We start from the raw sequence: 15,509 nt of genomic DNA on the forward strand, positions 1-15,509 counted from the left end.
CTCTTGGTAATGGATATGACTGTAGACCTCCTAAAGGGCTCTTATCATCATACAGTAGTATTCATTTGGTCAGGCTACAATAAAGATATACTCTCATTGTGCCAGCCCCAGGGAACCCTATTTTTCTTGAGAATGATTTGAATGTAATTATTAAAGAAGTTTTATTTATTTATGTCTACTTCATTTTATCATAAGTTTTTTAAATATTAATTATTATTTCTAACCCACAAATATATTAATAACTGCACAGTGTTTTCTGGTTAGGAGTCTTTACTGAGGCCTTCAGTACAGGTAATATATACTCATGTAAAAATGGATAGAGCAAACACAATAATAGTTCAAATTCTAATAAAATATAATTTTATATTTTAAAAATAGCATATGATACAATTAATAATTGGATAAGTAAACTTTATTTTACAAAGATAATAACAATAAAATACATTTATTCGAAGCAAGAGAAAATCAAACGAGTTTTGGTTTTTTTTCTTGAACACCTTCTATTTCATCAAGTAAATTTCCGAGTTCTTCCTCATCGACATCATCATCCATTTCACTAAAAAAATCAGTTATTGCAGACTGTTTTGCTCCCTGGAAGAATGAGAAATGGTTAGGTATTAGTTATAAAAGATTAAAACTATAGAAGTATAGGTATTATTAAAAGTCTAATACACAATGTTTATTTTAAAATTATTAGTTTAAAAGTTAGTTTAGTTAAATTAGTTTAAAACATAAAATTAAATAAAAAGCACAAAGAGAGAATGTTTTTAATCTTTAGTTTGTTTTAAATGGTTTGGGTTGATAAGGACAATTTCCTTCTTTTTTTTTTTTATAACTCTTGGCTATTTATTTTATTTTTAAGTATCAAGAAAAAATATATAAACAGTAAGACACAGCTTGATCGACTCCAGATTAAGTGGGATCAAAAATAAAATAAATAAAGAGCAGAGGAAAATTCTGACTATTCCAGAATTAAAAATTCTTTGTTTAGCTGCCAGACATCCTGTGTTTTGGATTTCAGGTAATACTTCCCAGACCTTCAGTAAGTTGGGAAATCTAGTAAAGATTGTTAAGAAATTTTTCACTGCTTATAAGTGGTAGCAGCAATGTATAGATCCAGACTAAGACGGATAAGCAGAGTGCGACTGTAGTTCCATATGAAGGGACACTATTTAATATAATGAGATTATGGATAGAAATATTATTTAGACAAACCTGCATCTTCGTCTCTTCAACATCGAGACAGTTACTATCCGAGAGGCCTGTCTGTTTCAGGACCTTCAATTTTTCTTGGACCAGAGGCCAAAGGTAGTCATCGGCAGTCTTTGGGGCTATCAGGTATTGTATCAGGACATTGGACTGCTGTCCTATCCTGTGAGCTCGATCTTCTGCTTGGATAAGTTCCTGTAAACGCATTAAATGATTAATATTATGTAAATAATAGTCTAAGTTTTAAAGATGAGTATGTGTCAAAGGACTGGGGAGAAGTTTCCTTCACTCAGTCCCAGGGGAGTAGCTGAAAGACCAAAGATGCCTAGGCAGAGGTTTTGAGGATGCTACGACCAGGACCGTCCGTGTGCGGTAAAGAACTGCATCCTGCAAGAGGTGACCCTGTTCATACTGAACATACGATAAGTGAAGCATAATGAAATAGTGATGCAATAAGGCTACATTTGAAAAAAATATTTACTTTAAAAGGTAAAAAACATTTTAATAATTACTTTTACTTAAAAAAAAAAAAAAATGAGTACTAAGATAAAGGAAATATTGTATCTGCGGACTAGACCCTACAATGAGAGGCGAAAGGTTGGCTCACCATAAACAGTTTTATGACTATTTGAGTTTTTCTTTGACCGCACTCGGATCATGATTCTTTTATTATTACATACGGTCAATCATCTACCTTCCAGAAAAAAAGAATTATTGAATATCTAAAAACTATATATCTCCTCTAACATTTATGATTGCTCATTCAAAATATTAATAAATCCTCTATAAAACAATTTAAATGAGACCAATATTAGCAAAGATAGATATTTTTGTTAGGAATCATGATTGTTTGCAGGTTCCAATTGAAAACCAACCTCAATTTTTCTAATCAGGGCTCTTTTTATTCTGTATACATACATTAAGTCTAAAGACAATATAAGAGAAGGCTGCTTTCTTACAATTAATTTAAAAATTCTGTCAAGTCAGTTTCTTTTTTTTTTAATGGATTTTTTGTTTTGCCACATCAAATTTGGATGTTAATCATTTAAGCAGATACACTTTAATGGTATCCCAACAGAGTATTGACAGATACATTTGGACATACAACAGAATATCAAAGTTTATTATAATTTTACCCCAGGATTCCAAAAAAGTTCAGCGAAGACCACCAAGTTAGCAGCTGTTAATGTGATTCCAGTGTTCGCGGCTTTCAAAGAGAGCACAGCTACTCTAAAGTTTCCTTCATCCTGAAACTGATCGGAGACATTTTTCCTCTCTTCTGAAGACACTGATCCATCAATACGAATATAACTATAACAATAAATTAAATATTATACCATAATTAAAACAATTATCTTAAATTAATAATAAGAAATATGATTAAAAAAAGAAGAGTCAGATAACAAAGTTTGTAAATATGAAATTAGAATTTGCCTATAGATGGTACTAGTCAAATGATAGGTATTGCCAAACTGTATCATTTTTTTTCTTTTGAAATCTGATAAAGATTTTCAACTCACAACAATATAAGTTCTATACAACAGCAGTTTTTAATATAGTTGAATATGCCATGTCAAATTTTGTACCAGGAAATTATGATTTACAGACAGCATTGACTTTCAGTTAACATCTGCAGAATCACATCAAATGCTTATGGCGAGTATGCTGTTGGTAAATTACAGTGATTTGAGTGGTTTAAAAATTCAAAAGTGGTGATTCTGAAATGAGAAACCAAAAATCCAGCAGACCACTAAAAAAGTTAGAAGGTGACAAAATGCAAGCGTTATTGGTTGATGTTAAAATAACTACCCACAGATAAATTAAATATGACACAAGAAGCCATCTCCAAACATTTTAAAACCATAGGAAACATACATAAGATGGGAAAATAGTCATAGGTTCCACATTAACTGAACAAAAAATAGCAGGAAAACCAAAAACCAATTGTGAAATAGTTCACAGGTACAAAAGAAATTCATTTTTTCCAACAGTCTCATGTGTCATGGCCGCAAGTGCAGTTCACTGTTCACATCATTCTGCAATTGTTACTGAGTCAAATGGGATATAAATCAAATCCAGCTCTCAGACTTCACAGCGTGAATTTACAAATAGATGAACATTTTGATACACTCATATAGTGGAGGTGCGTGATTTTCTATTGTAAATTATCAAATAATAATTGACATTCAACTACTGGTGATAGCTCTAGTGATAGGTAATTCCCCCTAGGGGTCTTATCTTAAGACTATATTTCATGGCCAAGGTTCTGTGTACTTCAATACGATCTCCGTTGGGTACCGAGTTCGAATTCAAAGACAATATGTACATTTTTTTTATTATCATTATATACTTCAGAGACTTGAGACTAGAGTTAATTATTTGAAGAATGTTTTATTAAACAATTTTATGTAATTTTATACATATTTTATTTTCTTTCTAAAATAATTTGTTTTATGTTTCTATATTTTTTGTTTTTGTAATTTCAAATAGTCATATTCTTTTTAAATATGAACTCGGACAGAAATATGTCTTGTGAAGACTCTGAGGAAGAAGTCCCGATGTCAGAAATAAGTGAAACAGATTCACAGTACTTAAAGAGACATAACCTTTCAAAGCAGCATAGAAAGGCTGCCCCCGGGTCGGCGGGCAATTCACCTAACAAAAAAAAAATAAACCAGATAAATCCAAAATGGCAGCTGAACGGCCTGAAACTAGCAGTCAGGCCACTGCAGCCACGAAACCTAAAATAACTACACCTTCCACCTCAACCAGCAATAATTCCAATATTGTAAAAAATCCACCTAACAACATTCCAGAGCCTCAAGGATTTTTTGAGCCTGAACCTCCTCCAATTTTTGTAAGTAAAATTGTTATTTCGTTTGGCCAAGAAATTGCCAACTTGATCGGACAGCCAAACTCCAGATGTTTTTCACGAGTTAAAGACATAAAGATAAACACAACTAAGGAACATTACAAAAATCTTGTCAATCATTTGACCCAAAAAAACTACGACTTTCATTGCTACCAATTACAACAAGATAAGGCATACAGAGTGGTTTCAAGGGGTCTTCATTCATCTACTCCCGCAGACGCTATCAAATCATGCTTAGAATTGGAAGAAATTGGCCACAATGTAAGAAATCTATCATGCGTTCCCACAGAAAAATACCCACTGCCTTTATTCTTTGTAGATTTAGAGCCAGCCCGAAATAATCCTGAAATATTTCAGTATACAAGGCTGGTTTACTCAACAGTTAAATTTGAGGAGCCCAGACAAAAACCTATTATTGTCCAATGCACAAGGTGTCAAAACTTAGGGCATACAAAGGTCTATTGCCATCACCAGGCTAGGTGCGTGAAATGTGCTAGCCCTCATGCTACTGAAACCTGGCAGAAACTTCGGGATGAACCGGCAAACTGTGCCCTCTGTCAAAAAAATCACCCAGCCAGCTATAGAGGTTGTGAAATCTACAAAAATTTACAGAAAGTGAGGTCACACTTTATGTCATCAAAAAGCTCAAAACAAACTCGTTCCCTGCCGCCTGAAATTCAAAATTTGGAAATTTTTCCAAACTTGAAAACATCAGCTCATGTCACCGAATCACAGCCGTCTGCTTCAAAAACTCAAGATCGAACTCAAGACTCAACCGTGCTTTCTCAGAGGTCACAATCAAGAAAAGTCAGGCGCCTCAGACTTCTCAACCTAAGCCCCTGACCTCTCATCCTCAGCCCCAACCTCCACATCATCAAAATTCTCCCTATCATCTACCCTTACGGGTAAAATTGCCGCCGCCACATCCAATCCCAGTTCCATCTCGTCCAGCTGGTCCAACAAACTCCTCGTCCCAACTACCATTGAAATCCGTAACAGCTCCTCATACCCCACCACCGCATAAATCATGACAAGCCCAGCCCTAACTCAGTACATCTTGTCACACAAACTATCTATCCCAAGCTCCTGACCCATACCCTCATCACCAAAATCCAATGGATATAACTTCTATCCTCACATCCTTCCTGAAAGATCTTCAAGATACCATCAAACCCCTCATTAACCTTCTCACCAGAATCCTATCCGAAATCCCGCTTAATTTCCCACGATGAGCACAAAACCCCTAGCTGTCCTGTTATGGAATGCTAATGGCCTACATAATCACCGTGATGAACTTAACTTATTCCTACATGATAAACACATTGACATAGCCCTACTGACTGAAACTCATCTCAACAAAGGGCACACTTTTACATATGTGACTACATCACTTATAGATTAGACCATCCAGATAACACTTCCCATACTGATTCTTGTATACTTATCCCATTTCCTAATTCCTTCCAATCCAACTGATGCAATTCAATCAACCTCCATTACCATTTTAACTTGCCCTTTCCATGTTACCTTTTCAGCTGTATACTGTCCTCCTGGTAATAACCTTTCTTATAACCACCTTGATCCCTTATTCCGAACCCTCGGACCACGCTTCATTGCTGGAGGAGACTATAATGCTAAGCACCAACGATGGGGATGCCGCACATCCAACTCCCGTGGTAGCATCCTATCCCGTGTTTTCACCTCCAATACCTATTCCATTCTCACTCCCAAATATCCAACTTATTGGCCTACATCCCTCAAAAAGCGTCCTGATATCCTTGATATATTTATCACCTTCCAGATTTCTCCTTCTCAGACCACTGTTGAATCCCTGGACGACCTATCATCAGATCATAGTTCAGTTCTGCTTTTTTTACATTCAACCTTTGTAACAAAGTCCTCCGCCTCTTCATTGATAACAGGACTGGGACAAATTTAAATGTGAACTGGAAACTAAACTGGACATTTGACTGAAGACAAAACAAGACATTGATGAATCTATTTAAAAACTTACATCATCAATAAGAACTAGTATAACTGACAACACATCGGCTAATAGAATTAATACCAATAAACTAAATAACCTGCCACGGCATATTCATATCTTATTAAGGGAAAAACGCAGAGCAAGATCAAAGTGGCATAGGATCAGATATCCAACTGACAAAACGTATTACACCAAATTGACTAACAAACTTAAGGTATAAATCAGAAAATACAAAATTTAATTAACTTTACTGAAAATCTTACGACTACTGACAAATCATTATGGCGGACCACCAAAAAACTGTTGAATTTCAAAGATTTTAACCACCCACTTCTCACCGAATCCTAAACCTGGATCAGAACTGATGAAGAAAAATCACAAACATTCGGACAACACCTTTCTAAAACCTTTATTCCACATCCTGATATCCTTAACCCAATTCACATTGAATGTATTGAAGCAGAACTAAATAAATATTCTGCTCCAAATGACCCTCCCACCTAAAGCATTTCATCCTTCAGAGATATCTAGTATCATTCAAAGATTAGCTACCCGCAAAGCTCCTGGATACAACCTAATAACATCCCACATCCTAAAACTTCTTCCTCGGAAAGCCATCCCATTCCTTACCTACATATATAACGCCGTACTCTATTCCACATTTTTTCCTGACCCATGGAAATTTTCAATAGTTAAAATGATACCTAAACCCCATAAGCCGCCAGAATACCCAACCTCCTACCGTCCTATTTCTCTATTACCAATCACGAGCAAAATCCTTGAAAAACTCATTTTAAAACGCCTACAACCCATCCTAGATTCCAATCATATAATTCCTGATCATCAGTTTATTTAGATTCTGAACATCCCACAATGTCATTGTGTGGTGGACGTAGTCTCGCCTTCTTTGGAGTGCCGAATGTACTGCTCAGGAGTCTTTTTTGATGTACAGCAGGCTTTTGATCGAGTCTGGCACCCGGGACTGCTTTATAAACTCTGTAAATTCCTACCTCCTACATACTTTCTCATCGATAGATTATTCCAAGTAAACCACAATGGTTCCTATTCATCCCTCTATTCTCAGTCAGCTGGTGTTCCTCAAGGTTCATCCCTCCTTGGTCCCATCCTCTACACCGTCCATACAGCTGACATTCCAACCCATCCTAACACTATCCTCACCAAGTATGCCGATGACACATGTGTGCTCGCAGTTAATAATAACCCATTAATTGTATCCCAAACTCTCCAATCCCTTATCATAGCCCTCGAAGAATGGTGTTGTAATTGGAGGATTAAGATAAATTTCAACAAATCCCATCAAATCATCTTTACCCTTTGTTTTAAACCTACTGACTGCCCTACAGTTTCATTTAATAATATTACTCTTACCCCTGTCGAACAGATCTGCTACCTTGGACTACATTTGGACAAACGATTAACCTGGAATCCTCACACAAGACTGAAAAGACAGGAAACTGCACGTCGATTTCGACTATTACAGCACTTACTAGACAAATGTTCAAAACTTCCAACACATTACAAAAGACTGATCTACATGATTGTAATAAGGCCAATCTGGACATATGGAGTTGAGCTTTGGGGCCCCACTAAGCCTTCGAATTCCTCTCGTATTCAATCCTTACAATCCAAAATCCTTCATAAAATCCTCAATGCTCCTTACTTTGTCATAAATAAAATCATACATAAAGACCTTAATGTTCTCTATGTAACTGATCTAGCCCAAACCAGATATCACTCCTTCCATTACAAACCCCCTAACCACTCAAACCCCCTAGTTTCTAACCTTGCATCCTCTTCCATTCCTGACAATCCTCCGAGGCGCCTGAAAAGAAGATGGCCACGAGACCTGCTAATGTAATAGTTTCTAATAAACAAAACCTTATTTATTTTTTTGCTGACCGCACACCAGACCATCTTCTCCTCATATTAATTTGCAGTCAACTATTAAGAACTCATTATTTTTGTAACATTTAATACAAAATATTATTGGATGTCTATAATATTCATTTAAATATTTCACTTCACTATTTTCTTATTTCTTTTTGTTAATTATAATTGTCTCATTTTTATTATTACAGATATTTTATTATTTCATTATTATAATTTTTTTTTTTAATTTGTGTATTTTAGTCGCAGGCACTAAACCATTGACATTCACAGCAAAGCAAAATCGTTTGGTGGAATCAGAAGGATGGGATCTACCATGAGCTGCTAAAATGAATGCCATAGACAAACAAATGATTAATTTCAATCAAACTTTGCATGAAACAACCTGAATATCACGAAAGGCAACACTAAGTGTTTTAGTCTCATCATAATGCACCATCAAACACATCAAAACAGGTCTACAAAACAATAGAGGCGTTTTATTGGGAAATACTTTTGCAAGCAACTTACTTTCCACCGGATGATTGCTTACCTACATTGATGGAGCACTTGCTAAGGAGTGCTTCACATCAAATAAAATATTGTTTTTTATTTTCATACAAGAAATGTTTATTTTCTACAGAAAAATTCCAGTTTCATATTTACATACCTAGGAAATAACAAAATCACAACTCACTAAGTTTTATTCCTCTCCAATGTATCAGAAATGGCGTCCATAACAGTTTTATGATGAGCAAATATTAAAAATTTCTTTTCTTGCGATAAGAGTTGTTCAACATATTTACTGAGAAAATAAAGAAAATAATTAAAATATGTAAAAGATTTTCACCAGCTGTTGTTATTTAAATAAATATTACCAAATGGAGTTAATTTTAGATTTCCCTGTCTCGGCAAAATATCCCAACAATGTGCTCCTTTTAGCAGCACCATTGATAGTTGGATGATTTAATTTTTTCTTAAACGCATCCATCTCTCTGTTGTTTTCTGGTTCTATAACAATAACTTGCCTGAAACAAAAAAGAAGTTAGTATTAATGTTTTAAGAATAGTGTGACCCAAAAGTGAAATTTCTTTTTGATAGATTTATATAATATATAAAAATATCTTATTGGAGGATCTTGTAATTGGAGGATTAAGATAAATTCCAACAAATCCCATCAAATCATCTTTACCCTTCGTTTTAAACCTGCCGAATTCTCTATAGTATCTTTTAATAATGTTACTCTTACCCCTGACAAACAGATCTGCTACCTTGGACTATATCTGCATAAACAACTAACTTGGAATCCTCACACAAGAATGAAAAGACAGGAAACTGCACATCAATTCCGACTATTACAGCACTTATTAGAGAAACAGTCTAAACTTTCAATCCATAACAAAAGACTGAACTACTTGACTATAATAAGGCGTATTTGGACATAAAGAGTTGAGCTTTGGGGCTCTACTAAACCTTCAAATTCTTCTCATATGCAATCCTTACAATCCAAAATCCTTCGTAAAATCCTCAATGCTCCCTCCTTTATAACAAACAAAATCATCCATAAAGACCTTAATGTTCCATATGTGACTGATCTATTCTTAACCAGATATCAATCCTTCCGTTATAAACTCTCAAACACACTAGTTTCTAATCTCGCTTCCTCTTCCATTCCCGACAATCCTCTGAGGTACCTGAAAAGAAGATGCCCTCGAGACCATGTAAAAATGTTATTAGAGTGCTACTAGTAGGTAGTTTCTCTACATTTCTGTATCATACCATTATGATCTTACATCAAATTTACTTGATGTATTTTTATGTACATACAATTGTAAATGTCAGTAAAAAAAATAAATAAAATTTATTTATGAGAACGGGCTAAATATACTTTGAATTAGATATAAAACATTGACAACATAAAATATTTGTAATATAAATGATAAAATAATATAATATTTTATAACTATAAGAATTATGGTTTATACCTTATTTTAGACGGAAGTTGGTCAAGAACATCAGATTTAAGGCGCCTTATCATAATTTTCTCTTCGAGAATAGTTTTGAGTTCTTCAAGGTTCGATGATCCATTGAAATTCCAACCAAATCGATCTTGTTTTCCTTCGCAATATCGGATACCAAATTCTATCCTGCAAATATATTATGAAAGTAACTATAATGAAATATAAAAAAAGAGGTAGTACTGATAACGTAGATAGTAGGGTCTACGTAGTGGGAAAATTATGGAACAAATCAAGAAGATGAAGAGATAAGAATCCCAAAATCTTTAAAATTACTTAACTTTGTCAATGGATTTACAATCTATTTATAAATTATAATTACTTCAAGGTTAATACCAAGGAAAGGCAATCTGATGATTTAAACATGGGTGGTCACATGATAGTTATATCTGACCGATTTTATTTCTTAAAAATCTGTCACAATTCACCTATCAAAATTTTGACATTATTACTTGCAACTTGTAATAATGAAATGAAAATGATCTTTATTTAGCGACATAGCCTCCTATGAACATAAACAATTGTTTAAGAAGTTCAATAATCAGATGGACTACATATAAATTTTACTTTTGATTAAAAGATTGTGATGTAAGGAGGTGAATAAATAGCTAATCTTTGAAAGAAGTTAGAGTAGAGGCATTATTGACAGAAACAGAAAAGGAATTCCAAAAAGACGAGGAAGGGATAAGAAAGGATTTGTCGAAACTGGAAGCAGTTGCATGTTCTTAAGAACAAATATTGATTGCTATAAGTCTGATGTTCAAGGAGCCGATAGAGGAATGCAAGGTAAGGAGTTCAGTGATGTAGGAAAGTTTATTACTTCTTAAAGATTAGAATAGGAAAGAACCAAGGAAGTATTGCCATCGGAAAGATGGATAAAGCCACTTTACACTTTAAGTTGGTATAATAGCAAGAAATATGCATGCATCTGAGAACCACAAGCAATTCATAAGACATTTCAAGTTCATTAGTAGGCCTTTCATTTACCATGCAACTTTAATCAAAATGGAGGAAAATAAGCGATGACACAAGTAACTGAAGTCTTTTTGATGGTAAAGATTGGTCATGATATTTATAATAGTCAGTTTCTGAAGCATTCATTTTTAATACAAAATGTATCAAAAATTAATGTAGCAATTGGCCTGGTATTGAAAAAAAATTTAAAAGGAAAAGATATACATTATAAGATCATTCTCTATTATTTAATGATATGCATTAAAATCTAAATTAGTATTGGATCATTCATAGTTTAGATCATTAAATATATAATTATAAAGTAAAATGAAGAAATGCAAGATAAAGTAAAGAGGATAATTAAGGAGATATTCCAAACTAGATGTGATTAGATTTGGTTTTACTCTGCTAGACTACAACTCATTAAGCATGCACTACTCAATACTAATTAATAGTATAGGTTACAGAGTTCTACGCAATGCTATTAGAAAAGAAATATATTTTTCTAAGACAGAATCTAGAATTAGTTGTATCAAACAGGTAAACACATGCTAACTAAAACACACTGATGTTCTTACATATCTTTAAATAAAGTCGGCTGAAGGACTTTAATTTGGGTAAATAGCTCCGCAGGTCTCGACAATGCTGGGGTTCCACTTAAAAGAATAACTCGCTTGGACTTTGCGACCAGTTCAAGGGCAGCTTTTGTTCTTTTTGTTTTAATATTCTTCAGGCTATGGCACTCATCCTATTAAAATCATGTTGATAATTTTCAAAAATTATTATTTTCAGTAATTTCAATTAATAATTTTAGAGAAAATTAATAAATTTAATAGAGATTAAATTCTTGACAGGGTTAAATCAGAAACCTTTAAATTTTCATTTTTAATGCCTTTTATGGTTAATGTAAGTACAACACATTTCAATTTAAAAAATGAAAATATTTTCATGCATTTCATCTAAATACATATGCTTAGAGTAAATATACAAGATGTATAGTTTTTATTCCTTAACAAAAAAAAACCTTTAGTTTGTAATATAGGTATACATTTTATTTAGGCTTTCTGGGCTTTCTTATAGTAATATGTTCAAAAATCCACTGTTTAATAATAGCTAACAGAATTTTAATATAAATTAACAAATATTTTCAAACCATGTCCTTAGTAAAAAGTAATTTAAAATGATTTTGAAGGAATAAGAGTGATGAAATTGATTACCCATTATGAGTACACGAAAAATAAATAATTTCTAAAAATAAAAACCCAACAACAAAATTTAATTTCGTAATAAACGAGAGTGAAATATTTGGAAAGCGGAAGAAATAAATAATAAAAACTGGCTTACGAGTATCATGACGCCGAAACCATAAGATTTCAGGAGATCCTTCTTCGTTCCCATTAGGTCGTACGATAATATCACAACTTTAGCTCTCTCGAACTCATCCTTACTATTTGTTAAAACATAGATTGAATAACTCGGAACATGTGGTAAATTTCTTCTGATCTCTTCCTCCCATTGAAACCTTAAATAAAAAACTACCATGAATAAAAAAATAATAAAAATAAAATCTACTACCTACATCTCATAACTTTCACTTATTAATCTACTTCGATATTAAATTAATCTTTGAACGTTTCAAAACAGCAATTTTTTTATTATTCAAAATGACAATACTTCAACTTATTATATATTTCATACATAGGAAATTGAATAAAAATTTGACTGTTGTCAAAACAAACATGAAAATACGAAAATCTTTATTTTCTCCTTTAGTTGATTGTCAAATTCTATCATATTTTTAGTATTATATTTTATTACTGTTAAAAATCAGAGATAATTAATGATTTCAAAATATTAAAATTAAAGATACCATAGAAGAAGCTTCTTTTTTTTTTTTAAAAAAAAGGCCTGTGAGACTATATAAATGTGGATAAGATCTAGCTAACATCAAAGACCATCCAGTTTTACATTTATACGATATGTTTAATCGAATTTGTTAGAGCTCTTTTTTATAATTAAGTAAACACAGAGTGTCCAATAATCCCTGAGAAATCTTTTCAGAGCTTTTAGACCTCATGAGGTACAAAAAATATAGACCAAAGTCTGATATTCAGCATAATAGGATAATATTAATATTTTGTGAGTTATTAACGTTTTTCCCTGAATAGAAAGTGATAATTAAAAAACTATTCATTTAGATAATTGAGATCTGATTGCACTATTGTAAAGCATAAAATTCCTTATAAGGAGTATGGTTTGCCTTAACTTTTAAATCGCACTTTACTCGGGAATTTTTCTCAGGCTACTGTTGGGCTAATGAAAGTCCACATCTAAAACAACTTCTACATTTCATAAGCTTTAATTTCATATAAATGAAATCGAAGTTTCTTCAAGGCCTCAAAAGCAAAAATTTCTCATGTTCTTTTTTAATGAACAATTTCCATTTTTTCACAATCATAAAACTTTCCATCCTTACCTTATTATCACATATAAGTAGAACTAAAAAGTAAAAAGAGGTAAGTAAAATTAAAGAGTAAAAAAAAAATTGAAATAATTATAATAAATTTTACCTCATAGAAGACGGACAGACTACAAGAAGTGGCCATTCATCTCGATAAAAATCTGAAATTCCTAAAGCTTGAATGGTTTTTCCAAGTCCCATTTCATCAGCAATCATACAACGACCACCTTTTGAAACTCCAAACCTATTTCATTCAGTAGTTAACATTTTATAAACACCTATATTTTGAAAGATAAGCAATGGTCATCTTTCTTTCTTTCTTTTTTTTATGTAATGCTAATTTAACACTCATCAAGAGGCATTTGTAATTCAAATTTTAAAAGGACTTCATAATTTGTTTGAAAGAAAGATTTTTTTTATAATCAAATAGTTAACTTTTGTTATAAGGCAAACATAGAAATCTTATAATCTACAAAAATAATAAAATGAATTTTACAAAAGAACAAAATTATTATGGCAGTTTTATTACAATAATTGGAAGAAATAAACTATTTCTGCAACAAAACACCTTTCATCTCTTCTCCTCATATGAAAATGGAACATCAATTTTAATTCTGGAACTGGATAGACAGGATGTGATTAAATAAGTGGGACTCAAGGTTGGGAAGGAAACAAGAGCGACAGATGAAATAATAATCGGAAGGATGTAAGAGATACATACCAGCAATAAATATAATTAAGAAATGAAATCACTTTGCTCTAAAAAAGGGAGGAAAAAAAGAACAATGGAGTTAGTATGGTCTCAAGCTAGTCTATTCATGAAAAAAAAAATAAAATTAGGAATTATAAAGCACAAAAGAATACAATATATTTTTAAAGTTAATCCATAAATCAGAAGGATGTCATGCTACATATTTATATTGAAATTGTCAAACAACTAATTCTCATACTCTGTGACGACTGACATAATGAATGGTCCATCAATTATCGGTATAACATTTTTGATAATACATAAAATAATGATGAAGTGTTTATTATAAGTTAGAGATAAATTATTACTTACTGAATACCTTCCTTTTGAAAAGGAAATAAGCTATTAAATAAGGTAGGCTCAATACAAGATATATCCACATCTTTATGGTTGACAGAAAAGTTTGAGGGGTTTGAAAAAATCTAGAAACCAAAATTGTAATAATCCAAAAAAATAAGTATGATCAGATCGTAATAGTAACCAAGAAGAAAAAATAATACTATTGGTACCTTCAGTACAGAGGCAGGTAAGTTTCCGATCACTATTTGAGGTGAAAGAGGAGCAGTAATTTTTTTGAAATTTTCATACTCTTTAAGAGGAAAACACCATGATTTCTTTTGGGGATCTTAAATTGTAAATAAAATGTCAGAAAATGTATCATTGTTATGACATAAAAAATAGAAAATCAACAATATTTACCATAGTATCTTCCAGGTATTTGCTTACAAATATCTACCAATTTCTGATTGAAACCAATCTCTAAAACAAATGTCTTTTTGTTTATTAAACTGACAGTTCCTTGAAGGGCATCAGTGGTGACATTCCAAGTTCTCTCAACAGCAGTAGTTTTACTTACACCATTACTCAAAGGCTTACTGGTATTACTTTTTTGGACAGACCAAGTTTTCAGGGGAGGATAACTGGGTGAAGGACCACTGGTATTAAGGACTGGTTTATCAGATGGTTTGTAAAATGAACTTGCAGGAAAAGTTTTTGCAGGTGGAACAGACTGTTTTGGTGGACTGCTGTGGCTAAGGGCTAGCCTGGCAGCTCTCCTTTCAAGGGCTAATCGCCTGTTTTCTTCAATTCTCCTTTTCTGTTCTTCAGTTAAAGAAGACATATTTATAAGAAAATCATAGCTTTGATCCGACACACTTGAGACAACGATGAGTTACTGTTAGCTAAAATTAATCCTAGATACTTATTTCACAATTCTATTTAACGTTGATATTAAATTGAAATTCACACGACATATTGCTTGACAGCAGTCTATGCTTTAAAACAATTTTAACATTTCGAATTTTCAAAACAAACCAACGAGGTCGAAAATTAAAATCTCAAATAGCTAACTAGTATTGGGGCTTTATCTA

The 15,509-nt window shown here is 32.7% G+C and overlaps 1 protein-coding gene across 1 annotated transcript; it reads right to left on the reverse strand.

The window, feature by feature from the left end:
• Positions 1–394: 394 nt before the first annotated feature.
• Marcal1 (SWI/SNF-related matrix-associated actin-dependent regulator of chromatin subfamily A-like protein 1) lies at positions 395–15,509 on the reverse strand. Its single transcript, XM_014432186.3, has 12 exons — positions 14,839–15,509; positions 14,649–14,764; positions 14,452–14,561; positions 13,498–13,632; positions 12,272–12,449; positions 11,506–11,675; positions 9,941–10,102; positions 8,834–8,983; positions 8,653–8,760; positions 2,346–2,520; positions 1,216–1,404; positions 395–591 (listed from the first exon to the last, which is right to left on the reverse strand). The coding sequence occupies exons 1-12, from the start codon at positions 15,257–15,259 to the stop codon at positions 466–468; spliced, it is 2,040 nt and encodes a 679-aa protein (XP_014287672.1). The 5' UTR covers positions 15,260–15,509; the 3' UTR covers positions 395–465.

Source organism: Halyomorpha halys, unplaced genomic scaffold (assembly GCF_000696795.3).
Source record: "Halyomorpha halys isolate HHAL.00 unplaced genomic scaffold, Hhal_1.1 Scaffold40.1, whole genome shotgun sequence".
NCBI classification, from domain to species: domain Eukaryota; kingdom Metazoa; phylum Arthropoda; class Insecta; order Hemiptera; family Pentatomidae; genus Halyomorpha; species Halyomorpha halys.

What these genes read in the sequence shown, in the direction of transcription:
- Marcal1 (XM_014432186.3), bottom strand. Translation starts at nt 15,259, where the DNA reads ATGTCTTCTTTAACTGAAGAACAGAAAAGGAGAATTGAAGAAAACAGG. An exon ending in AATACCTGGAAGATACTATG is followed by an intron (nt 14,765 to 14,838) that starts GTAAATATTGTT and finishes TTACAATTTAAG; the next exon opens with ATCCCCAAAAGAAATCATGG. An exon ending in GTCTGTCCGTCTTCTATGAG is followed by an intron (nt 12,450 to 13,497) that starts GTAAAATTTATT and finishes TTTTTATTTAAG; the next exon opens with GTTTCAATGGGAGGAAGAGA.